General features: G+C 39.4%; 1 protein-coding gene across 2 annotated transcripts in view; it reads left to right on the forward strand.

The window, feature by feature from the left end:
* RASA3 (RAS p21 protein activator 3) overlaps nt 1–25,144 on the forward strand; it is a 131,454-nt gene that overhangs the window by 93,592 nt on the left and 12,718 nt on the right. For both annotated transcript variants that reach the window (XM_048327276.1, XM_048327285.1), the window contains exons 6-18: nt 3,715–3,795; nt 6,528–6,600; nt 10,912–10,991; nt 14,946–15,050; nt 15,546–15,702; nt 16,511–16,659; nt 18,563–18,677; nt 19,546–19,620; nt 20,493–20,616; nt 21,770–21,876; nt 22,548–22,625; nt 23,549–23,626; nt 24,172–24,245. In XM_048327276.1, the coding sequence (XP_048183233.1) occupies nt 3,715–3,795; nt 6,528–6,600; nt 10,912–10,991; nt 14,946–15,050; nt 15,546–15,702; nt 16,511–16,659; nt 18,563–18,677; nt 19,546–19,620; nt 20,493–20,616; nt 21,770–21,876; nt 22,548–22,625; nt 23,549–23,626; nt 24,172–24,245 (1,296 nt within the window). The remainder of the gene's footprint in view (nt 1–3,714; nt 3,796–6,527; nt 6,601–10,911; nt 10,992–14,945; nt 15,051–15,545; nt 15,703–16,510; nt 16,660–18,562; nt 18,678–19,545; nt 19,621–20,492; nt 20,617–21,769; nt 21,877–22,547; nt 22,626–23,548; nt 23,627–24,171; nt 24,246–25,144) is intronic.

Consider the following 25,144-nt stretch of genomic DNA (forward strand, 5'->3'; position numbering starts at 1 on the left):
TGATTTCTTCAGCATTCTTAGACAATAACTGCTTTTAAATCACCTGAAAGGCTTGTGATACAATCTGTTGGCTGTTTCCTGTTTTTCCACATTTTTTTTTCTTTCAAGGTTGTTTTTGCTTTTCTTATTCCAGCTGTGCACAAAGAAGCATCTTACTCTTAAGTCATCATGACTGCACAAGAACATCTGTGTATTTTGTTTTATTCCTTTTCTTTTTTTCCTTTTGTTTTTGCTTTTTCCCCAGAGAACAGAACAACTTACCTAGTGTGTAAAATGCCCGTCTAGTCTAGCCTGGTACTGTTTCTGGTACTTGCTTGTGAGTGATATTTCAAGTGGTATGATTGCTCCGGTGTTGCACCCTTCCTGATCAGCAGTCTGGGATTTCCTGAGCTGAAGGAGGCTTCTGAACCATTAAGTTTTAATAGCTGCCTACGAACCTACACTCCATGAGTTCTTGTAGTGCTGGTTTTAACCCACGTATTCTTTCAGCCTCCTCGACACTTCATGACAATAAGTTTTGCAATTTCATTGTATAGAAAAAGTACTTCCTTTTGTTTATTTTTAAACTTTCTGTCTGGTAATTTCGTTGTGTGCCCCATAATTCTTATTTTGTGAGGAAATGTTCTTCACACCATTGATGATTTTGTAAGCTGTTTGTGGATGGGTAACTTCTGTTTTCTGAGCTGGAGGGTACAGAGCTGGGAGAGCTATGAGTGATTAGAAGCCATCTGTTGTTCTTCTCCATGTGTTCTGGAGAGCACACACAATTCAAATCGTAGGCATCTGGTGATGTACCTTGCTGTGTTCTCTCCAACCAGCTGGTGATACTGCTTGCCTTTTTAGCCATTGCTGATGATTGATGTGATAACAGAGGGCTATCCACAAGAAAAACCTTAAATTCTTCTATGTGGCAATATTAGAATAGATCCTGTCATTGTATATGTGTACAGTTAGGGTATGCATATTTTTTGTTTGGGTGAGTTCACACTTTTCATCATTCAGATTCATCTGTGTTTTTTTTTTTTTTTAATTTTCGGTTTTGTTTGTGTAGTGATTTGCAAACTGTATGTCCTCTAGTGTAGATTATGCTTTCTGGGATCACTTTCTACATACTCTGGAAAGAACTGCTTTTACTGAAACAGGAGTCATACTCTCTCTGGCCACATGCTCTGACTGTTTAAATTTCACCTAGTTCTTCCCATATGGATGAGAGCTTGCTCGGAAGCCATTCATCATCAGCAGAAAATTGGCTGACTTCTATAAAGCCATTGAGTTACTATTTCATTTTAAGGAACTTCAGACTGCTTTAAGGAAGCACTAGAACGGGGGGGTTTGGTTTGACACTGGCACTTGTTGTACAGTTGTTCTGTTAAATAGGAATCTGTTCGAGCTACATCTGCCATCCTGAAAGAGTTATCAGCAGTCCTGCTGTAGCTCACTGGCAAAGTGTTTCTGCTCTGAATATGGTCCTACTAGTATAAAGACCAGTGGAAGGAAAGTGGTCTGTCCCTTACTTGTATGAAAATCAAGGTGCACCTGCCTCTCCATAAAAACTTTCTTCTGGTACTTACTGGTTTTTCCTCCTGCACTGACAGATACTCTATAGGATGGCTACAGTGTAAAGTTCTCCGTAATGTTCTTTCTGTTCTCATCTGCCCTTTTTAGATTTAAAAAGTGGCATTTCCCTTACAATTTTGAGTATTTGTATTATTACATGTACAAAAAAAAAGCTTATTCTACACTTTCTCTGTAAGGTAGGCTGGGTGAATTTGGAGTAGGATTTGGCTGCTTGAAAACAGGCATCTGGTATATTTATGAGGCCTCTGCGAGATGTGGAGCTCACAAATTTACATGTTTCATGGGTACCTCCTGCCTCTCTGGAGCAGCAGCAAGGGATGGTGGAAGAAACGAAGTCATCTCAAATGGCACTGTATGCATTGCATTGAGGCAACCAAATCACGTGTTTTGTGCGTTGCTTGATTTTGAGGGTTCCTGAAGCTTGCACCATGTGTTTCCAGCTGGTGCTGGGGTAGAATCTGTGGCTTGGATTTCACTGTCTGTGTTGTAGCACTCTGCAGTATCAGATATGTGGTCAAACTAGGTGGTTCAGAGGCTTCTAAATTCTCTCTGTGTGGATGGTAAACTTGTAGTGAAATAATAGAAGTCCAGAAATGAAAGCAGCACATTGCCTATGCAATCCAGGCTTTTCCTAACTTTCTCTGTGGTTTTCATCTATGATTTCACTTGCATCTCCAGAAAACAGAACATAATTTTGTACTGGTGTTAGTGAATTAGCAATGAGGAGTCATCTAGGTTAGGGCTGTGCAACTGAGAAGCTTGTGGGTGAGAGTGTTTTTGGGTGCTGTCTATATTGAAAGATAGCTTAGCCTTCATTCTGAGGAGCCATGGTTAGGACAGTTCAGCTATGAATGTAATGTATTATTTCAGCTACCTGTGCATGAACCTATCTAGACTGTACCGTCTGTGGTACAAAAATCGTTCCTGTATTGATGCAGAATATTACTTTTTTTCTCCCTTCATGGAGAGTAAGTAGTAATAGGCCTGTGGTTAAGCTGTATTTACAGTCTACCTTGTGTGCTACCAAATAACTTGCCTTGTGGATGAAATTGTGGAACACTATCTGTTACTGATTTTTTTTCTCTATTGGTCATCTTAATATTGTTTTGCATTGAAGTTACTGTCACTGAAAACAGTAAAAAGGATATTGGTTTTCATGTGATGTTACAGCACCCAGAATTTTGCATATTTCACACTGCAGTGGTAGTACTACTGACTTGCCCAAAGAGCTTCACAGTTTGTCTTCACTGAAATTTTCCAGTTAAAACTGTGCAAATACATTAGCCCAGCAGGTTACCTGTTGGAAGCAGAACTTGTTGCAGGAGAGAGAGTCTTGGAAACGGCTTGTCTGTGTTTCCAGATGGTACTGCATTCTTCAGTAGGTTTTAACTTCTGAAACATGCAACATTTTTTCACTTTTCGGGGGAGCCGTGTTGGGTTTTTTCTTCCTATTACTTTGGGGTTTTTTTCTCCAAAGAGATGTTGAAATGAGAGTGCAAAAGTGCAGCTTTCCCACCACTGTGTGCAGCAAACCCCAGTTTGTTCCATTTTGTCCCTCCAATGTCTTTGTTACTACTTGACTGCAGAGCTGCTGAACATGGAGAAGGCTGGCTGTGTCATGTTGTTTCCTGATATGTAATTAACACACCTTTACAAATAAGCCCATGCCAAGTTTTGCAAAAGCACTGAGGTCTTCATGAATGTTATTCTGAGAAGTTACTTAACTACTTCTGGGATCTGTCTGTGTGGGGTTTTTTTAATCTTCTGTTACAGACGTAAATTCTGGTTATGTATTTTGGTGAATAAGTTGTCACAGAATTTTAAAGTGCTGACAGCTCCCATCTTGACAGCAGACTCCTACTTCATGAACCTTCAGTTGCTGAGCTTGCATAATAAGAATCCTTTGACTTAAGGTTTCTCAGTCATTTAACAGTATTTTTGACCCTACTAAAGTTAGTATTTAAGAACAAAATCTGTTTTCATGTTCAGGTATAAATTAAATGTTTCTGCTTAGTGACATTTCAATTCCCTAGTGTAAAGTATTATGAAAAGAAAACTATGAAAACGCTTTGCTTTAATTTTCACTCCAGTCTCTTTCAATTTTAATTAATTTGTCTTAATTTTCTTGTTTTCTAGAGTTTTGGAGTGCCAAGGGCTTCCCATTGTGAATGGGCAGTGTGATCCCTACGCCACTGTTACCTTAGCAGGACCCTCCAGGCAAGTACTGCACATTCAAGAGCTTCCATTTTATAAGGATGGTTTCTGTTTCCTTTGTCTATTAGAAATTTGCTTTCTCAGATGGACAGCTGGGAGTATTTAGGCACTGCTAGAGTATGTTGAGTGTTTGGGGGTGTGCATGAGCTACTGAATTATGCTAGAGTAAGTAATTTGAGACTTGTTTCAGTTTTGATTTATGTAAAGATCTGAATAATCTCAGAATAATTTGAATATCCCAGAGAATATAATTTATGGTTAGTCTTAATTTATGCATCTTCTCACCTCACAGTTGGAGGCCAGTTTTTGAGCAAATCCGTTGCCCAATTTTGGGCAGGGTGGAAGAGAAATGTGAATACATCAACATCTTGCCGAGTATGCATGTTTGCATGTGAATATTTAGAGTGTCTTCACTTTCAAGGTGTGACAAATCAATGTGTATGTCAAAAACCCTCGATGGCTCAGTCCTGTAATTTGATATATGCACACATAATAGCATGGATAAAACTTGGAATGAGGTTTTAGTGATGAGATTCTGCATAATACTTTTCAGTTTAAATTTGGGATTCAGTTTTCCCATCTGTCATAAAAATTTCGTGTGCTGTTGGATGTCACTTTTGTTTCTGCTTATCTAGTCGTCTTTTATATCTGTGTCATTTTAGAAACAAAACAGCTCTGCTGTGACCTCAAAGAATCACATTTGGTAGCTTGGGTTATTAATAATGTTTTACAACAATTTACTGAAAATAGTATAAATAAGAAGCATTCTTGGCAAATATTTACCTTGCATGCAGAGAAGTCTTTGAGCCTGTCTGTATTCTTCATCTTTGTTTAGATGTGTTGTGCCTTATCTCCATTAATGGACTTGGATATTTGACTTGTACACTTCATTTTAAGCCTGTAACTAGTTTCAAATGACTGGCTGGGTAGCCGTTACTGAAACTGTAAGGAGATTGATTGACTAGCCCTCAAATGTCCAAATTTACCTTTGTCTGCTTCCCTTTGTCCCCCAGTCTGGCTAACGTATGACTGTTGATAATGTACTCTCCTCAGAATAAGGAGCATAGCCTTATCCTATTCCTATCTCGGTTTTTGTGGGGGGAGAAGGCTTGCCTCCTATCTCCAGCAAGCAGCATGCAGCTTATTCCCATTCACTGCTTTGTAATTGCTCAATAATTGTGCTGCCTTAATCGCCTCCCGTTCTACATCCTGCTTCCCAGACCCCTCCCAGATGGGTTTATCAGTAAAGAGGCTGATTGGCAAGTGTGACTGATGAGATGGGGTTGGCAATCTGTCCTGTGTCCTGGAGGAGATTAGTCTCTCTTATCTCTCAGCTTCTTCTAGGAATAGTGGGATATTCTTAATCTGTACATCATTCTCCTCTCTGGATTTTCTAGTGCCTCTCATTTTAGAGTAGGAAAGCTGCTTTATTCAGCTGCAGTTATGCAATGCCAAGCATAAAAATTTTGACAAATGTGCTGCTGTTTATTGTGTGATTTGTACTTAGAGTCATCAGACTTCCTGACCAAAACTCTCTCAGTGCCTGTATTATAGATGGGAAAATATTGTGTACTGGTGGACAGGCCCATTCAAGTCACACAGGAAGTCTGTAGCAGCACTGGGAATTAGACCCAGCTTTTCTTGACCTCTATGAAATACATAGAGTTGTCCAGTGAATATAAGCAGTCACAAGCTATCTAAGCAGCTTTGGTGCATGAGAAATGAACCATGGCTTCTGGGATGAAATGATTAGGAGGTCAGTTTTCCCCATGGCTGATGTGCCTCTCCATCTGTGTCTGTTTTATCTATGCCTGCAGAGCTGTAGGGTAAGATTGGTGACACAGGAGAGCACGCAGCTTTTCTCTTGTAGGTAGTGAGAGCAAATAAAGCATAGGTACATAACATTTGGAAGCCATCAAACAGCTGTTGGCTGGCCTGTGAGAAATGCATTGTGCTGGCTTGAGCCCAGCACCAAGCAGTCAATGTCTGTGTTCTCAAAGGCAGGCACAGACGGATGGCACAGCCCGTAGGGGATGAATGGGCACTGCTGAACTTGGTCAGGCCTGGTGGGTGGTTGGGAGGAGGTCTGCCACGTCTCACACCTACAGAACAGTAGAAATAGAGATTTCTGCTCAGCACTGCTCATAATAATTCACCACCATATTAGCTAAGTGCTGCTGGTGCTGCAGGAAGGGATGGTAAGACAGCAGTAAAAACATTCTTACTGAAGAAAGCATTATGGATTTTTTGATTGTCACTGAAAAGCAGTGATTGATTTTTCAGAGCAGAATTATAAAATATAAATCACAGAAATAGCTATGCTAGTCTTTGTCTCCTGTGCTTTTAGAGTATGAGGAATTTTTGAGTCACGTCAAGACTGAGACCATCCTCCAAATGTTGCTGCTCAGAGCCCCATTCTTGCCAGTTGCTTTGTACAGATAAAAGATTCTGCTATGTCAAGCAAGTGATAGAATAAGGGTTCAAGGAGTTGTGTTTAAAATGGGATAACAAAATGTGATTGCTGCCACTTTAGAGAAACAGGAATGCATTGAATCTCTCTCTTAAATGTGTGCAAGTGTCTGTGCTTTGCTGTGCTGGAGCCACATGGCATTCCAGTTTTATCAGATAGATCAAGTGGATGGCTATTTCCTCCTCAGTGGCTCTGTTCTAGGATCACACTTCTACTAATGTTGTTTCTTAAACTGTTTTTTGTTTATTTTGTTTCCTTAATTCAGATCAGAAGCCAAAAAGACTAAAGTTAAAAAGAAGACCAACAATCCACATTTTGATGAAGTGTTTTATTTTGAGGTTGGTATTTCAAAGGAATGGGTGATAAGCTGAAATACTATACTGTGGATAGTTGGCACGACATCCTGCTCCGTGTTGTGCCAGCTGTCATCTTTGAAGACTGTTTCAAAGCATGGTGCAGGGGAAAGAAGTACATGGGCTCAGACTGGCTGGCTGTCTGCTGAAGGAGCAGTATCCAGCTTCACCTCAGGTGCTCTGTAGGAAAAGCTTCAAGTTGGGCACTTGTGAGCAACAGGCTTTGCACTTAACCACATCTTGCTCCACTAGAGTTTTGAAAAAAGGACATTTAAAAATGAGTTTAAAAAACCTGAACAAACCACACACACAGAGAAATGATATTTTTTTCTTAGTCTGTGTTTTTATAGCTGCTCCACCCTGTCTTTCCCAGTCAATGGGAGGAAGGCTATCTCCTTAGGAATACTGAAAACTGCAGAGGAAAAATACACTTAAACTGGTTGTTCTGGCTGTCTACCAGTCTGCTGCAATACCAGTGCCTTTTCTCCAAGTGGGTGAAACCTCTACAGCTTTATTTAATACAGAGTGTTTTCAACAAGTCCAGTTAAGATAAAGTATAACTTCTATGAAAGTACTCATTTTGGTTCTCTCTGGCAAGAGTAGCTCTAATTGTGGTGTGGTCTATACATATATGTGCATGTGTTTATAATTTAGATCTCTCTTGAAACTTTTCATTCTGTCTTCTAAAGTATGTGTATCATTCTCTTTTTCTCTTGGATATCATAGTCCTGGTCTATGCTTGACTGTTCTATTTCAGTAGACACCTCAAGAAAGTATCTGGAATAGCACAGCTGATGGAAAAAAAAGCCAGAGTAGCACAGTGCTGTTGGCATAGATTGAAAAGCCCTTTCTGCTCATATGGCTTGCATCATTCAGGTCACATTTGCATTATAAATTGTTGCTGGCATAGGGGTGGCACCTAGGGATGTGGTTTCTTGAACCAGTTCTGGGACACAGCCACATCAGGAAGGAGAGCCGGGCACAGAGGAACCATACAAGTGCTGTTGCACTGCGCAGATCTGAAGTGCACGTCATTCCTGATTGCTGTCTTCCTGCTCCCTCTACAAATCACCATCTTTGCCTAGAAGCCAGTAGTTGTACTGACTAATCTAAAGTCTGTCATACCAGCAGAAACATGCTCTTGTTGATGTAATGTGTTTGGATATGAGAAACAGATTTAGCAAGTTGCTTATTGGTAGCAGCACTTTTTGTAGTGCCTGAAGGGCTGGAAGCCATGAGGGTAGGCTAGGATAGCTATCTAAGGTAATCTTTGCTCTGCCAACCCAGCATGTCTCATCCTAGGATGTAACTGCCCTGCTAGCAGGGAGCTTTTGTGCCTGCTTCCTGGCTCCATGAGACTCTATGGAATTGCTGCATGGGCACAGTTGGAGGGGCAGAGATCTCATGAGACCGAGTACTGAAACTGCACTGAGGTGTCCATGTGTTTACCCAGGATTTCAGTCCATCACCTGGCCCAGAACTGTGGTCTTTGGCAGTGTGATACAAGAGTGATGCTTTATGTAAGTAAAACTAAAATGGGCTTCCTTATTCTTAACATAGGCAGTTCTGGAGGAGCCTGTCAGTGAGAACTTTTTAATGAGAATGTAATGCAGGAATTCAGACTGTAAGCCACAAAAACTTCACCTGATTACTCAGCCTTCTGTGTGCTGAAGAAACAGCGAATGTTTGGTATTTAAACACTGAACTTGGCAGGTGGTACCATACTGGGAGAAGAAGGAGAGAAACAAAGCATCTTCCAGCTGGAGTTGGGAGGGAGGAGGCTGGGGGCTTGCTCAGCTTGCCTTTATACTGAGAGCTGAGTTGCGTGCAAGTACCAGCAAAAGCAAAACCTGAACTCAAGCCCATGCCCCAGTTGTTCTGATAACTCAGAGCAAAATGAATTCTAAGAGGCTAAGAGCAGAGCTTGGGAAGTGACTGAATCAGCCAGAGCTCTGAAGTATAAACATACCCTTAGTGCAGACAGAGCCATCATAGATTTATGTCATTTTGAGAGTAGTTAGTACATATCAGGCTAAACGTCTTCAAGGAACAAGGTTCAGTAGAACTGCTGTGACTGACTGGGAAATACATTCACTAATGAGACGTGGGCAGACCTGTGGCTGGTGCATGCAAACTAAGTGCTCCGATTCCTGTGGAGCTGAGAGATTCATGCTGTTGACAGTGGTGTCACTTTCTGCTTCTAAACAGCTTCATCAGCTTCCCTGCAGCCTGCAGCACTGTGATTGTCCAAGCCTCCAAGGAAGAAGCTTATCTGTAAAAGACAGTGAATGGGTGCTTTTCTTTCTACTACCAAAAAGTCACACAGATTTAATTTTCTAAATGAAAAATAGGTTATTGTTGGTTTGGGAAATAGAACGCTTATTTAAGGGGTGCTGTGAATGAAACTTGCACCTGATAGGAGCAATTTTCACCACTGTTTCAGCTGCAGAGTGGTGTGGAGCTGTGTGTGCGGCTACAGGAAAATGGTCCTCTTACAGGAACTCAAGAGGGAAGTGCTGGGGACCCGTTTGTAAACTTGTGTGTGCTGAAAAAAGAACCTGAGCAGCTGATAAATGGCTTGCCAGCTTTGTCAGATGAAAGGGACCAACACAGCAGAGTTCTGCCCCCTTTTTTGTACAATGTTATGGGTCAGCTAGTGTAGCACCGTGGACTGGGAGTTTCCTCATCTCCACTTCCATACCACCATCTCTTTAGGAATACCACTCTCGAGCTGTATTGATGTGCACACTAAGTAGTCATATGGGTAAACAGAGAGATGTCATGCATGCAGATCCAGCAAAACTTCTTAGGAAGTATTTACTTAGAAGGGACATGCCATAAGTTACACCTATGCTGCAGCTTTTTGGAACAACTCCTGGGTTACTTAGAGACTTAAAAGTTTGCTTCCTTATTAAAAATTACACCATTAGCTTCACAGTGGTAGTAGAAACTGTCATTTACAGGCCTGTAGGATACTTTGCAGAAACAGCGAAGTGTTTGCAAGACTAGGGTGAGGAATTTGTGTTTGACTGCTGAAGTTGTAGACTGTATTTAAATCCACAGTGCTCTTGGGCTTACCAGGTGCATTTGACTCCATTAGTCTGGAGCATTTGGTCTCCAGTGCTGCTAGTAGTACCTTTTAGTGTTTGTGTATCATTTTGAAAATGTTGCCTGCCTCACACACATGTACAAAAGACTCTGAGTGTCCTGTGCCAAAGATGGTTTTCTGATTCCTCTCCACTTAGGCAACTGTACCATTGCCTCCCTTAATTGCCATTTGCATCTCATGTACAGTACAAAACCAAACAGTCAAGTTTACAATAAATGCCAATTTTTGTGGGTGAGAAGCCACAAGCATATTCAAGCCTACAATAAAGTTCAGCTTCTGTGTGCAGGAACCAGGAGCTGAACCCAAACATCATCATACACCCTTGCATTTGATCAGTTCCTGCTGTGGTTTCAGCTGGGTGGGGTAACCTTTTTCTTAAGTTTCTGACACACTGTACAAAAATACAACATCGAAGTATTTTTACAGTCATGGTAGAAAACAAATTTTAAGAAACGTTTGTACTAAAACTTTTTATGCTAATGCTCTATACTTCTTTCCTTTTTTCTTTGCCTGTGCTTTCCTGTTAATCAGTCTTGCAAATATGGTTGGTGAACTGTGCAGCTGCTTCTATATTCTGATATGCATAACACAGGCTAGGGTCTCTTGGATACTTGGTCTGCTTGGTATTTGTTGTATGGGCAGGTTGAACTGACTTCCAGGATATCAGGACAGGAAGAACTTCCCAATTTTAATTGGGTACACTGCAAAATGTTTTTAAGGGTGGTTGTGGTTCCTTCCCTGCCATCTGCAGAGTGCCTCAGGGTGTGTGTTGTACAGCTGTATTTAAATCCCAAATATTAATTACCCTTTTATTTCCCTAGATGGATAATGAAAGTGGTGTTCCTTTCAATGGTATTTTTCTATTGTCAATGTAAACTTAAAGTGCTGTAGTAATATTAAAGATGGTCTTTCTCTGTAAAAAAAACTACAGAGTAGTCCAAGAGTATCTGCTTACTCTTGGATGTGATTGTGTAACCACCACTTTATAGTCAGTAATCTGTTTAGTCAACATGTTTACTTGCTTGTATGAATGTTTTCAGTATCAGGACTGAAGTCACTGCTGGTAGTAAAATACTGTGCTCTTCCAAAGCTTTCTAAAAGTTACATCAGAATGTTTTTGTATCAGATAAAGCTGTTAAAAGTTTCCTCCTTGTCATGATTTAGCTCACTACACTCCTTTTTATTAGGTTACAAGACCCAGTAGCTACAACAAGAAATCCCATTTTGACATTGAAGATGTAGATGAAGTGGACAAAATGGAGATTAGGTAATATAAAATACATTATTAGTTCAAAATTGTCTTCCAAAGTTGTGTAACTTTGTAGTAGACTGTCTGCAAAGTGGCAAGCATAGTTTTTCTGTTGATGCATCAAGATGAGTTTTTGTCACTGTATCTGTATGTTTATTTACTTCCACTGTCCTGTAGATTGTATCTTGAATACGTATGTTGGTTCTGATGCAGGGGAGATCCTTACTATTTTCCTTTGTTTGTCATGTACACTGTGTGTATACTAATATGAAGTTGTCATTAAGCACAGCCTTTTATATCTGGGCTCCCCTTTCCTCCCTCTCTCAGTTGCCCAGGACAGCCCAGAGGCTCTGTGATGCTCTCAGTTAAAGAGTATATTTTCTTTTATCACTTAATTTTAGCAACTTATGTAAAGTCCCTCTTCCCTGAAAGGAAACTCTTGAACTCAGAGTTTTTCTGGGGCACAGACAGTTTCTCTTCTCTTTTGCCTTCCCAACTTTAACCCTTTATTGCAAGATTTGGTATGGTAAAAGTGAAATCAGTTGCACAGGAAAAAGCAATTCTGATTTCAAAACCAACACAATCCTGCCCCACCCTGTGCCACCCTCTTAGTACTATTTTAAAACCTGCTGAGGCCAGTCAACAGTGTCTGTGGGGAGAGGTGAGTATAAAGAGAGGTGAGAAAACAATAGGAGGTGCAAAACTGGAAAGTGTCACATGCATCTTACCATCACATACTATTGAAACTTGGAGACTTGGGCCATCTGGTGATCTGTATTCACAGTAAATGAAGACTGCTATATCTGCATTAGGTGGTGAGAAATTCCCCTCTCCTTTATGTTAGTATTTGGAGGAAGAATAGTAGCACTGCCTCCCTCCCCATGTATTCTCACCAGAGAAGGTTCCACAGTTCTTCAGAAGCGCAACTGGCTATAAGGAAAGGAGGGGAGACCAGAAAGGGGGAACAATACTTAATCCCAGCAAGCAAAACACATCTGTCTTCATGAATGGATTGAGGGCTGTTCTGATTTGACAGTCAGCTGCTGGTTCATGTAGCCTGTCAGTGTAGTATCACAGCACTACAGGAGCATTAATAGATTTGTGTTTGCCATGACTCTGTGAGGCAGGAAAAGGAAACTATTCATATGTGAGAGAGGCAAGAGCTGAGCTCTTTCACAGAGAACATTTGCGTCAGGCTGTGCAAAGGTAGCACAACCACAGCTAGCTCATGGGAGTAAAAGCAAAGGCCCAGGTGCAGCGCTGAGCTGCTGTGGTGGTGTCAGTGTTGCAGCACAGCAGCTGGCCTAGGCCTAGTGCTAGACTATATTTGTGCAAAGCTTTGCATCGTGTAGGCAGATATGAAGTACCATGCCCCATATTCCATGGGATATGTGTGATGAAAAGGGCAACTACACCATGTCTCAGAAGTTCCAGTCTAGTCTTTGTAACCATGCACTGATTTTAAATGGAAGCCAGGATTCTCTGAAGGATTTTTTGATAGTTTTGAGGGAGACGCTAGACATTGGTGTACAGTGCTTACATACTGCTTAATATTTCAGTGATTCTTATTTTATACTACTGGGCTAAATGAAATTATACAGTTGTTTTACTTGCTAAATATATTGTCTGGACAAATGACTCATCTGCAACAATAATGTATGTGGAGCTGAGCTTCAGAAAAGTGTGTCATTCCTGAAAACCAGTATATCACAGTCTGGTACACTGTGATATACTGGAATAGTTTGAGAGCAGGCTTGCGAAATAGTTGGGAAAAGATTAAGCACCTAAATAACAGGCAAAAGCAGATAAAGTGTTAGTCTTGGTTGGGCAAATTCTCCTTAGAGCTTTTGTCCCCTGTGGGACAGTGTGTTTTTGTTTCCATCTTGGGTTCCCCTTCCACCCCCACTCACTTCCTCCACTCTGTTTAGTGAGAGTTAGATTTCCCCCATGCCCTCTGGACAGATCATACAGTTTATGGGTTTGGGGATTTGTTTTCTTTTTCTCTCCTGAGAAACATACAATTCCACAGAGTAAAGAGGAGACTTAGTCTCTCATGATTTCTCTCTAAAGCTATGAAAAGTTTTCTCTTTTTGAGTGGGTGTAGGAAGTTGTAGGCAGGGCATATCAACACTTGGGGGACCAGATGTTCTGGTGAATTCATTGTTTCTCCTCCCCCTCTCTCCTGTTTGTTTCTTTCTGTGACTACAATCTGACCAGTTTCAGAATAACACTTGTCATAATTTTGCCTTTTAAAAATCTTGGGAAACAGTGATCTTTTAGACTCTGAGGTCTGTGTATGAACATTTTTAATATGCTCTGTTTATTCTTTGTACTCCAAGAGCACAAACCAGTAACTTCAGAATTTGTATGCCTGCTTTGCTTACTGTATAGTGTGAGATCTACTTTGTTAGTTCCTCTTGTACAGATCCCTTGCACTGATTGTTTTTCTGTAAGCACTGTAACTGCTTTAGCTGTCTGTATTTGAAAGTGTTATTGCTAGTTGGCATCTTGAAAGAGTTTGGATAAACTAGAAACCAGTAGCCTGTAAATACTTGGTAAATTGTAAGTTTGATTGTGTAAATAGGCTTAAAGATTCCTCTCCTCCTGAAGCTGCCTTTAGCTGTCTGAACTGATTAGCAAGATAATAACCCATCAAATATGGAGAAAGGAGAAAGAAGGCCAAATTTTCAAAGAAGATTTTTTCCTTTTGGAGAGTTCTTGCTGGGCAGAAATACTGTCCAAATTATCAGAGTCTGAAGAACTTTAGCTAGCAGGCATGCAGTGGGAGCTGATGGTGTGCCTACTGTATGACACCTGATGCAGGAGGCGCTGTTAAGAGATACAAGATTCAGAGGACTTAAAAGTAGTGTATTCTTTGCTTGCATAAGATAGGATAAACCTTTAACAGGGCTGTTGACATCTGCTCCTTGGCCAGTCTACTGTGATTTGCTTGACACCAGGAGGGTTGTGTAAATATGTCCACAACTGGTTGGCTTTGCACCTTATCCGAGTTACAGTTGCTCTTCTAAAAACTGTCATTATTTAAAACCTGTATTTATTTCCATGTAGTGTTTTTACCCCCAAAAGTTAAAGGCACATTCAAGCTGTCACTTAGCTGCAAAATAGTCAGCTGATACTGTTTTTTAATAGAAATAGCTCTTAGAGAAAACCTTAAAAAACATACAGAAACAAATACCCTGGAGTTTGAAACCCTTGCTTCAAGGTGAGTACGGTAGCGTTTACCTACATGCTGGGTTGGACACCAGTACTTCTGCTCTGAATCTCCATGCAGTTGTTTTCCATCCAGATGTTGAAGAGCGTATGAAAGGGAAGAAATCTACAGATAGGCACCAGAACTTCCCAAATGTGAGGGACCGAGTGCCAAAATTTGTGTAAGCTTCAGCCAATACACAGATTACACCAAATGGTAGAACTGTCCTAAGGCTTTGAATATCTCTGCAGAACTAGTTTAGGTGCCATAAATGTGTATGCTTGACACAGGAGTCTTCCTAGAAGCTAGAAACTGGGAAAAACTGTGTAGAACTAACTCTGTAAAGCTGCCACTTAGCTGTTAGTTATCCCAAATTAGACAGACTCTGAGGATATGTAGTCCTTAAATAACTTTGTGCTTTTTCCCCTGGTGTCCATTTTACCTGTATTTTTCCATTATCTGGGATAGCCAGATAGCCCTCTGAATCTTTATCAGTATGGACAGTGGAAACAGTACAGATGAGAAAAAGTTAATCTGAATGACATTTTTCACTAATGTTTTATGGAGGTGAATTTTAAGGTTTCAGAAACCTAAGGTAAGGTTATTCTTTACTGTTTGGAAACCATTGCTGTACAGTTTCAAGTCTTTCTAAGTCATAGACTCGAGGGGAAAACTCCAAAAAAAATTGGAAAAAAAGTTGGGATTTAAAAAAAAAATTTAAATTTCTTAGTAATATTTTAAATTATTTGTTTTTATTACAGGGTTGATCTTTGGAATGCCAGTAACTTGAAGTTTGGTGATGAGTTTCTAGGAGAACTGAGGCTCCCTTTGAAATTTCTCCGACAGTCTAGTTCTTACGAAGCATGGTATTTGACATTTTCTTTTGGAGAATAAGTAGAAACATATGTCTGCTCTGAAGACTTAAGAGTAATTACTGCTATGTGATAAAGTTTAAATGGATTTAATTTGTATCTTTTTTGTAAGCAAGCCAAAGTAATCTTAGCAAGTGTAAGAACAAGAAGTTTTGATAATGTGATTAGAGGTTTCAGTCTGCCTCTCTGTAGCATGTGGGAGTTCTAGTATGTTGGTTTTATACTATTTACTGCAGTTCATCAGCAGTGCTATGGTTTTAGTGTGTGGGTTTTTAATCATATCTACATAAATCTTTATGTTCAGAACTTCCCATGTTGCAGTTGGTGCAAAACAGACTGGCAAGCTTAATTAAGAAGTCTGATTCGGAGCTCTCGAGTTTGATACATATATAAATACTGTGTATCTGTACAGTTTCTCTGTGCTCATATATAGCCTGAGAAAATCTTGTGTTTCAGCACGAAGTTTCTGTCTTATTTTTTGCATATCAGGTATTTTCTGCAGCCCAGAGATAATGGTAACAAGTCATTGAAACCTGATGACCTCGGTTCCTTAAGGTTAAATGTGGTTTACACTGAGGACCATGTTTTTTCCTCAGACTATTACAGTCCGCTGAGAGACATCCTGCTAAAATCTGCAGATGTTGAGGTAATTAACTTGTGTTGTTTGTTATTTACTTGCAGATCATCTTCACAGGGGTCTGAGTATTTGTCACTATCTTGCTGGCACCGTAGGTGTGTAATTACCAGAGAGGTCAGCTCTTCCTTTTCAGACCTCAGAGCCTTGTTAAGCTCTGCATATCCCTGGTGCTTGTTTTCAGTCCTTGCAGAGATCTTTATCTGTATGGTGGGTGAAGGCACACCCAGGAACACAGTGGTTTTAGCAGCAGCATATTCTCTGTGACTTCTTAATTTTACATGTGTAAATGCCAAGTAAGCTTCCGTTTGTTCAATTGTTTTCCTTCACTGGAGAGGAACGGGTTTGATTGCATAATTGAGAAAAACCCAAACTAAAGAACTAATCCTGAAACATCAGAGATTTGGACCGTGTGGGCCCTTATGTATACTTTTTACAGTTGTAATGGTGCTTTGGTTTTTTCAGTAAAAGAACTGGGTTCTGTACTCACTGTGACTTGAAATTACAAAGGGTTAGATAGAGTTCTTTCTCTTCACTTGCTTCCCAGGCAGGTGACATTTATTGAAAGACAGCCATTAAAAATGTGGGGAATAAAAAGAGACTGGACTGTAATAGTTTTTAAATTGCTGCCCTCTTGTGACCAGAACTTACAACCTACAAAAACTGTGATGTAACATCCACCCACGTTATATACAGACATTTGGGTAACTGGCCATTGCAACTGTTGTGTGGGGTTCTACATTAAGAAGCTAATGGGGAAAGAAAGAATGAATGATTGTTCTGGAAGGATTTCTCAAAGTTTTTATTTTCCACTGTTCAGCCTGTTTCAGCATCAGCTGCACATATTTTGGGTGAAGTTTGCAGAGAGAAACAGGAAGCGGCCATACCTCTTGTCAGGCTTTTCTTACACTATGGCCGAATTGTGCCTTTCATAAGTGCCATTGCGAATGCTGAAGTGAAGAGAACTCAGTAAGTACCAAAAACCAAGTTGCTATCGAGCATACCTAACCTGCATTGGCTACTGCTAGAATCCTTCACTCATTTTCTAGAAATACGCAATTTCAGAAGAAAATGTCAAAGTGGTTCCTGTTCTTCCTAGCTGAGTGGCAGGATTCTTTATAAATTCTTTCACTGCTCTCAAGAGCTGCTTAATTTGACCTTTAGGAGGAGTTCCCATCATTTTTTGTGAAAATGATTTGCAAGGCTGTTCTAACATCTGAGAGCAGGGATTTTTACTCTTCTCAGTCTTAAGTATATTTGATAATCAAAATTCTACATTATCTTCAGCTGTTCATATGAAATAATTTCAGCTTTATCATGTGCTAATAAATCATTTAGTGCTGAGTGTTCGTTTAATTTGTTCAGAACAACAAGCAAGTTCCTTCCTAATCATGAATATTTAAGGCAAGCTGTGTGTCTAATCTTCCCAGTTAGAGGGCGAAGGATTAAGGATGGGATTGAATTTGGCATGGGATGGCAGAAGATGAAGTTGGGTTTTTTCAGTTGCTTCTTTTGAGTTCGGTGTTTGATTTACTGGTGGGCTGATAGTTCAGTAGCATAAGATCACAGTGTTCGTACCAAGCAGGTCCTAAAGAACATTTGTTGCCACAAGCCTTGTGCCTGTATTGTTATGCTCTTGATTAACAGTGGAAGAGACAACTGGGAGTCAAGGGGAATGACAGATACTGACTGTAAACTTCCTTAGTGCAAAATAAAGTCTTTGTGTGGGTTGCCTCTTTTCAGAGTGTCTGAGGGATCAAGTGTGTTCTTTGCTGTAGGTAGGTGTATTTTTTCTGAGCTGCAGGTTGGCTGAAACAGCATGGTTTCTACAGCATGAGGAGACTTGCTGATCTGTAGTCAGTCACGTTCCTGTGGTAAAGCAGCAAAGATGGTGTTTGTTTTCAGGGCTTTCTGGCATTTGTAACAGGCAGTGAGCGTACTTTTTTTTGTGAAACAAAATGATGAATCCAGCAAAGTAATTTTCCTGTTACTGCTTGTAAATGAGTACAACCATAGCAAGCTGTTAAAACAGAAAAGATATCAGTGTGTATATGAGCAAGCAAGTAACTTAGTTCCAGGTTTGGTGTGCTGTCACTAAGCACAGGTTTTGATTGTACCTATTGTAGATGAGATCATTGATTATGTACCTATTTGCATAATGTACATTGCTAAGCAAGGGAGGTACAGGTACGTGATAGAGCAGCTGGCCGAAGCTTTATTGGTCACAGAGGCTGTATGTGTAGTACGTGATGAGTTCTGTGCAAAGAGCTTTTTTTCAGAAAAACCTGGGAGTCTGCAGGATGCCACCTTGCCACACAGTTCTCTGGGCTGAACTGGGATCTGCACTGTGTTGTCACAGAACAGTGCTCTAAGTCCCTTAGAACTATGTCATTGGAGCCTGCCTTCTCTTCTTCCTCCCAGCTCACAAGTACTTACTTTGTAGGTGGGAGTAGTAGGTCACGTGCAATATCCAGTGTAGTTGTGAGACTAAAATCACTTCCTCTTTCCCTTATTCAAATTAGCACTGTTCAGTAGCATGTGAAAACAGACGTGTTTCCCACATTTGTGTTGCAGACCTCTTTGATTTGAGCCTGTGTGTTGCTGTGTATTTGGATAGTGCACTGAGCACATGATGCTAATACAAAGAAGATCTGTAGTCCCTCTGGATTTTCCAAGGCTGCTGCTTTTATGTTATACCCTGGAAGTGCACTAAATGCTGCATGACTGCATTTGATGGCAGGCTGGTGTCAAAGGGAAGTCTTGCCTGACTATTCAAACCCAGGATTCTGTCACCTTTCACTGCTGCTTTTATTTCTGTGTATTAGCAGTTGATTACAAAGAGACTAAATTGCAGTAAATTGTTCACTTCCAGAGATCCAAACACCATTTTCAGAGGGAACTCGTTAACTTCCAAGTGCATTGATGAGACAATGAAACTGGCAGGGATGCATTATCTGCAAGTTACACTAAAGCCAATTATAGATGAGGTAAGAACAGTTTAGACTGTTTATTTGGTAGAATGTCATTATAAAGGCCTTTAGGGAACAAGTACTGTTTATTACTTCTCATTTTAAGAACACTTTGTCGGAATAATGCTTAATAGCTTGTTTCTGCTTTAGGATCCTGTGTGTTAGGTTAGCCACAGCTGAGTCTCCCAATTCAGAAACAGTTGGATTGCATTAAAGGGAGAGGAAAATTTCTATTATTAAAGCACATTGCTTTGTTTTATAAAAACTAGCATATATTGTTTCTGAGAAATTAATAAATAGTATGTACAATAGAAAGCTGTTGTGAAGCTGTAAGTAATGCATTTCATCCAGTGGGTATACAGGGATACAGTTACTCTTAGATAACTGTGCATGTGATGCTTGTATTGTAACAGTGGTTTATTATCTATCCAGTCCAGAATGGTGAGTGTGGGTATTTTAGTGCAGTAATTGGGCAGTACTTTCAGACCACAGACTTCTTTAAATGATTTGACAATTTCTTCAGCTGTTTTTGTCTTAATGTTTCATCAGAAAATGTCAAGGTTTAAAGAATATGGATATACTTTCAAAGGTGACTATTTTGGAAAAACAGGATTTTTCTTGAACTGCCTTGCTTGAGAGATTCTAAAGAGCAGTTCTGCATTTCAGTTGAAGGAAAGGGTAGAATGAATTAATGCTACTTTTTGGGAAAAAATAAAGATCACACATAATTTACCTTTGCTGTTAAAAGAAAAAAATACTGTTTATAAAGTTGGGGTTTTGCCTTTTACCCCTCATCTCAAAAGCTAACAGATTATGCTTTTTACAAAACTTCTTCTACTTGTAAATAAACTTGTATACCAATTGTTCACTATATTTTTTTTTCTAGATTTGCCAGGTCCATAAACCTTGTGAAATTGATCCTGTGAAATTAAAAGATGGTGAAAACCTGGAAAATAACAGGGTATGCATTAGATTTTGAAGATAGTCTCTGTTCATGCCATCAAGTTTAACTGAGGTCCTCAGAAGTTTGATCTTGCAAATAATTTTGTCATTAGAATACACTGTAAGCTTTCTTGACACCACCCTTATAATTATTTTGCAACAGCTTTACATTATGCTATAAATGCAATACCTGTAGAAAGTTAATGATTTCTCCTGCTGCCCTGAGGACAAGGATAACTTAGCCTGTGGCTAGCCTGGAGAAGAGGAGGCTCAGGGGAGACCTTCTCTCTCTCTACAGCTAAAAGGAGGTTGTAGCAAGGTGGGGGTTGGCCTCTTCTCCCAAGTAACAAGTGACAGGACAAGAGGAAAAGACCTCAAGTTGCATCAGGGGAGGCTTAGATTGCATATTGGGGGAAAATTTCTTCACCTTAAGGGTGGTCAGGCACTGGAATAGGCTGCCCAAGGAAGTGGTGTAATCACCATCCTTAGAAATGTACAAGAGTATGTGGATGTGGCACGTGGGGATGTCGTTTGGTGGTGGACTTGGCAGTGCTGGGTTAACAGTAGGACTCAATGATCTGAGAGGTCTTTCCCAGCTTTAATGATTCTATGATTCTGCTGATGATGTAGTAAACAGTGCTAGAAGAAGGAATGATATGCCATACGGCTGTATCATTTAATGTTTGGCTTGATAGGAATGATATTTTTACTCTTCTACTTCAATATGTGCATTTCCCAAACAGTATAATTGAGTGAGAGTTTGTTTTTCAAGTGTATAATGTTGAAAGTGGGAATCTTTTAATGATGCCACTATGAATAAAACCAGGAATAGTACCACTTTCCACTGCAGGAAATTATACTAATTTTATCATAATCTTTGCATTTTTTCAGGAAAATCTGAGGCAATATGTTGATCGCATTTTTACTGTAATTACAAAATCTGGTGTAAGCTGCCCTACAGTGATGTGCGATATTTTCTTTTCACTGAGAGAATCAGCTGCCAAACGTTTTCAAGGTGAGCTTATAGATATTTTACATAACTGATAGTTTTAAACACAGGTGTAGTCTAGCAGTCTGCATGATCCCTGTTGGATTTAGTAATTGAACAGCAGCTTATTCAAAATAATATTTGCAGTATGTTAATGCTGTTTTTTCATCTATTATTCACTCCACAAGGAACATTGATTTTTAATGATGATTGGAGTTTTTTCCTTATAACTTTCAAAGGAAAACAGCATTTATAAAGGTCATTATGATGGTATGTGTTTATGGGTTCAGTATTTGCAAAGCATGCTCAATTTTCAAATGTTCAGGGCTGTGTAATGGCTCATTCTGTAGATTCCATGCAGTGCAATTATTTTCTGCTCGTATGTCAATCTGTAATAAAAGCCAGTCTATAAATTGGAGTTACTGCAAGCTCATTGCTCTAGGAGCCCATGTGCTGCAAAGGTTTTCTGGCTGTCAAGAGGCAGTTCTTTCCAGTCCGTCTTAGTTGTTTTGACTCTGTGAGAGTAAGTGGACAATGTAAAACCAGAATTAAGCAAAACAACCAAGCTATGTATTTTCATGAAGGGATGCAGATTACAGTAAGGAAGTGTTAAAGAGAGTAACATGAGTTCAGCTTTTAAACAGGCACTTCAGAGTAGGGAAGCTCAAGCAAAAAGCCATTGACTGTGCTGTCATGTTCTTTATGTTTAAATAAAGAAGTAAAACGTCTTTTCTGTAACTACCAACTGGAATAGATACATTAGGAGTCTGTACAGCGCTTGTACTTCGGGCTATAAGTAGGTAAATGAGAGTTGGCCTCTCCTGAACGTTTCATGAACTATGTAAATTATTCATCGTACTTTAGTGCATATATGGAATCACAGATGTCTATGAAATTCCCTGTGTGGTGGAAGAGTGATTGGTGTTCTTGTAGTTTACTGTGGACCTGCTTATTTTTAAAGAGGCTCTCATTGACATTTCCTTGGGTTAGGCTAGCTGATATCTGGCTCCAAATCCTCTATCATCAGTTAACCCTGTAACCTGCAAATATATACATTACCCAGCACATGCTTGAGTTAGCTCTCTCAAGGCTCTGTGATAATTACATGAGGCTTTTCAGGAAGGATTATTGAAATGCTGAGTAGAGGTTTTTTTTGTTTGTTTGTTTGTTTTTTAAATAGGTGACCTAGATGTAAGGTACACAGCTGTCAGCAGCTTTATTTTCCTGAGGTTCTTTGCTCCTGCCATTCTTTCTCCAAACCTCTTTCAGCTTACACCACACCATCCAGTAAGTACTGTATCAGTTTTTTTCTAGCTATGTTTATGGTTCTGTCACCATAGTCTGTCTGTCGAAATTCTTTGTTCAATTCAATAGCCTTTAGGAAAAGTACCTTTGTTAGTTCAAAGATCTGTTTTATCTGTCTTGGATATGAAGCATATGTTGAATGACTTTGTATGTGAAGAACTTGGGAGATACTGGAAGAAGAGTGAAATTTAAGGATAAACAAGGTAGGTGGCCTAAGCTGCTGTGGAAGGAAGGTCATTGCTTTGGTTTTGCCATATCACATTAATGCTGGATTGATTTTCAGCAGTGTTGGAAGTATTTTGGATGTTAAGCAATGTATGCCAGGCTTCTTGTAGTTGTTCTTACGGGGAGTGGGGAGGATGTGGACAGCATCCTCCAATCAAAATCCAATCCAATCAAAAGATTGTTTTTGTTTTGCGAGCGATTGCCTTTGGATCTCTGAAGGTCAGTAGGGTAGCTGTGGAGTATGATGGCTTAAGAGTCAAAAACCTTTTAAAATAAAAGCAACTCTTTTCCTGCAGTGTTCTATTTGGGTTATTTTCTAATCTTCTGTTTCCTTTCTGCAAGTGAAATATGAAAAAAGAAATACAGTTTACCTTCCTCTATTCATTATTTTAAATAGCTAGTCTATGTAATATTGTTCTCTTTCCTAGGATCCTCAGACTTCTCGAACTTTGACACTTATCTCTAAAACCATTCAAACACTAGGCAGCTTATCAAAATCTAAATCTGTAAGTATGCTATTTTCATTTAATGGCTTAATTTAGGAAAGTGATTTTTTTAATCTTTTATCATTAATTGTAATTAAGCCTTTAAAATACTTGAATTGCACTAGGCTTATGCAAAACTGGTTATGTTTGCTTTGATTATAAGCCTCTCATGCTTAGAGGAAAACTAAATCTGTCTTAATCTGAACTAGATTTCAGTAAAGCAAATGGCGTGACCAAGCTAGAAGTCTACTTCAGAGCTTATCATTCCTTCTCTGGAAGAAAGACAATGATCAGGAGAACCTGTGAAGTTCTCTACTTATCTGTGATACACGATTAGCAACTCTACAGGCTTTATAGATTGTTTCAGCGTTTTAAAACTCAACTGAGAAAAGTCACCCAGTAAGGGGAAGGGCTATACTTTCCTTTTCATACCAGTTCAGTTACCTGTCTGTCAGTGGTGAGATTAGATCTAGATGCCCATACTCTGGATGTTTGATTGAACTAAGTGTATCTAAGGCACTGCACTGCTGTAGCTGGTGGTAGTTCGGGGTGGTTGGGGTCTTGTTAGGATTCACACAGGCAACTGCGGGTGACTGTGTACCTCAGTTATGAATCCTTCAAGACAGTAGAATTCCTTTTCTTACACTTCTTGTCCAGAGGAAAATTAAAAGCCAAAGCAGAATTTTGAAGCATTTGAAGAATACATTATTAACTGTAGTAACTGAACATAAGAAATGCATTCTGCTATGTCTCTGAAAAAAAAGTTTGGTACTACTGAATGTGTGCTGTATAACATGAAAGTAGCACTTTGCTTATTTTACTTCTGGCCAGAAAAGAACTCTGTCTTATCTGCAGTGGCTTTCCTCCTGACGTACTGCTATTAACAATGATATTTTCTGTATAAACTCTATGATGATATGCATGTTTTTGGCTTTGTATTTCAGGCCAATTTCAAGGAATCTTACATGGCTACATTTTATGACTATTTCAATGAACAGAAATATGCCGATGCAGTAAAAAATGTAAGTAATGTATGTGAAGGTTCCAGAAATCCTGCTGTGCTGTTGAAGTTGAATCTTAGAAAGCAATACATACTGTTAGTAAACCAGGAAGTGTGTTGAGAAAAGCAGACTCCTGATAACTAATATTCAAGAAACTTGTATCAAATTATATGTATGTGAATAGTAAAATCTCTTTGCATCTATTTCTAGTTAATAATTAGGTTGGATTAACAAGCCGTTGCTTAGAGCTTTTGAGATGTGTGTTTTGTAGAATGCTGCAGATCTGTGATGAAAATTGCTTAGTCCAAAAGTGAAAGATCCACATAACAAAGGAGAAGTGCAAGAAGTATTGGGCATCTGCAGTTCTACTGCTTAAGAGCTTTTGTGCTATTTTTAGGTTACAACCTAGGAAACCTCCCAAGTTCCTCAAGCTTCTGCCATTACCTTCTGTTTAACTACTCTTACAAATATTCTCTTGTGGCTCTGTGCTGTGCAAATGTTGAAAGATTTTGATTTGGGGAGTGTGGTCCTGTCATTTTTACATCTGCTTTTTGTTCACCTTTTAGTTTCTAGATCTAATTTCATCTTCAGGAAGACGAGATCACAAGAGCATAGAGCAACCTATATTACTTAAGGAAGGGTAAGTATGCATGTGCAACAAAACCCTCTACTCATGTGCTTACTCCCATTCTAAGGCAGCCATCTCTTTTTCTGCCACCCCTATTCCGTTCATGCATTCAGAGAAGAATGTAGGAAAATTCTTGTGTTGCGATTTCTCCTCCCTGTGGTTGCTATAGCTGATTTGAACATATTTTCATTTGATTTAAACATCTTAATATAAATGTGTGTTGAAAAAAAAGGAGGAAAGAGAAGCCTGTAGAACTTAATTAGCTCAGCTAAGGCAAGATAAACTTAAATCAGCGTTGTACTAAAATCAAGTTGGGGTCTTCTTCCTGAACTCCAGTGAATAAAAGCTGTAAAATTCCACTGTGAAGACCGCGAAGACTGTGAAGACAGATACTGAATAAGTTAATGAGGGCAAAGCCTGCAAATGGAATTTGCTTTTGCTGCCCTATAAGATTCATATGCTAACTATTATCACGGCCATTTCGAGGAAAATTTGACATGCACTTGGAACAGTTTATAGTTTTAGTACCTTTCCTTTTTTGGAAAGCATGTTCCATATGCTCTGTTAGTTTCAGATACCAATTGCTGACATTTTTTGTTACAAAACTGAGTTGTTAAGATCATCTAAGTGCACTGTAGAAACAGCTTTTTTGAGCTGGGAGGAAGAAAGTAAAAAAAAAATCCAAATTTTTGTCAGAGCTCAGTAAGCTCAAATGCTGTTTGAAATTAAGCTTTCATGGTCTCTTTAAGTAATGCAAGAACTACATTTTCAGTGAAAACATGACTACCCCTTCTATTTAACCTTGACAGTTCACTTCTCTGATAAACCTCTGTCCTTAGAAGCAATTTTGTCTATTTTAATTCTGTACATTTATCATTCTTTTTGTTTTCAAAAAAAATTTATAGTTTGTA

This window comes from Corvus hawaiiensis, chromosome 2 (assembly GCF_020740725.1).
Source record: "Corvus hawaiiensis isolate bCorHaw1 chromosome 2, bCorHaw1.pri.cur, whole genome shotgun sequence".
Lineage (NCBI taxonomy): Eukaryota > Metazoa > Chordata > Aves > Passeriformes > Corvidae > Corvus > Corvus hawaiiensis.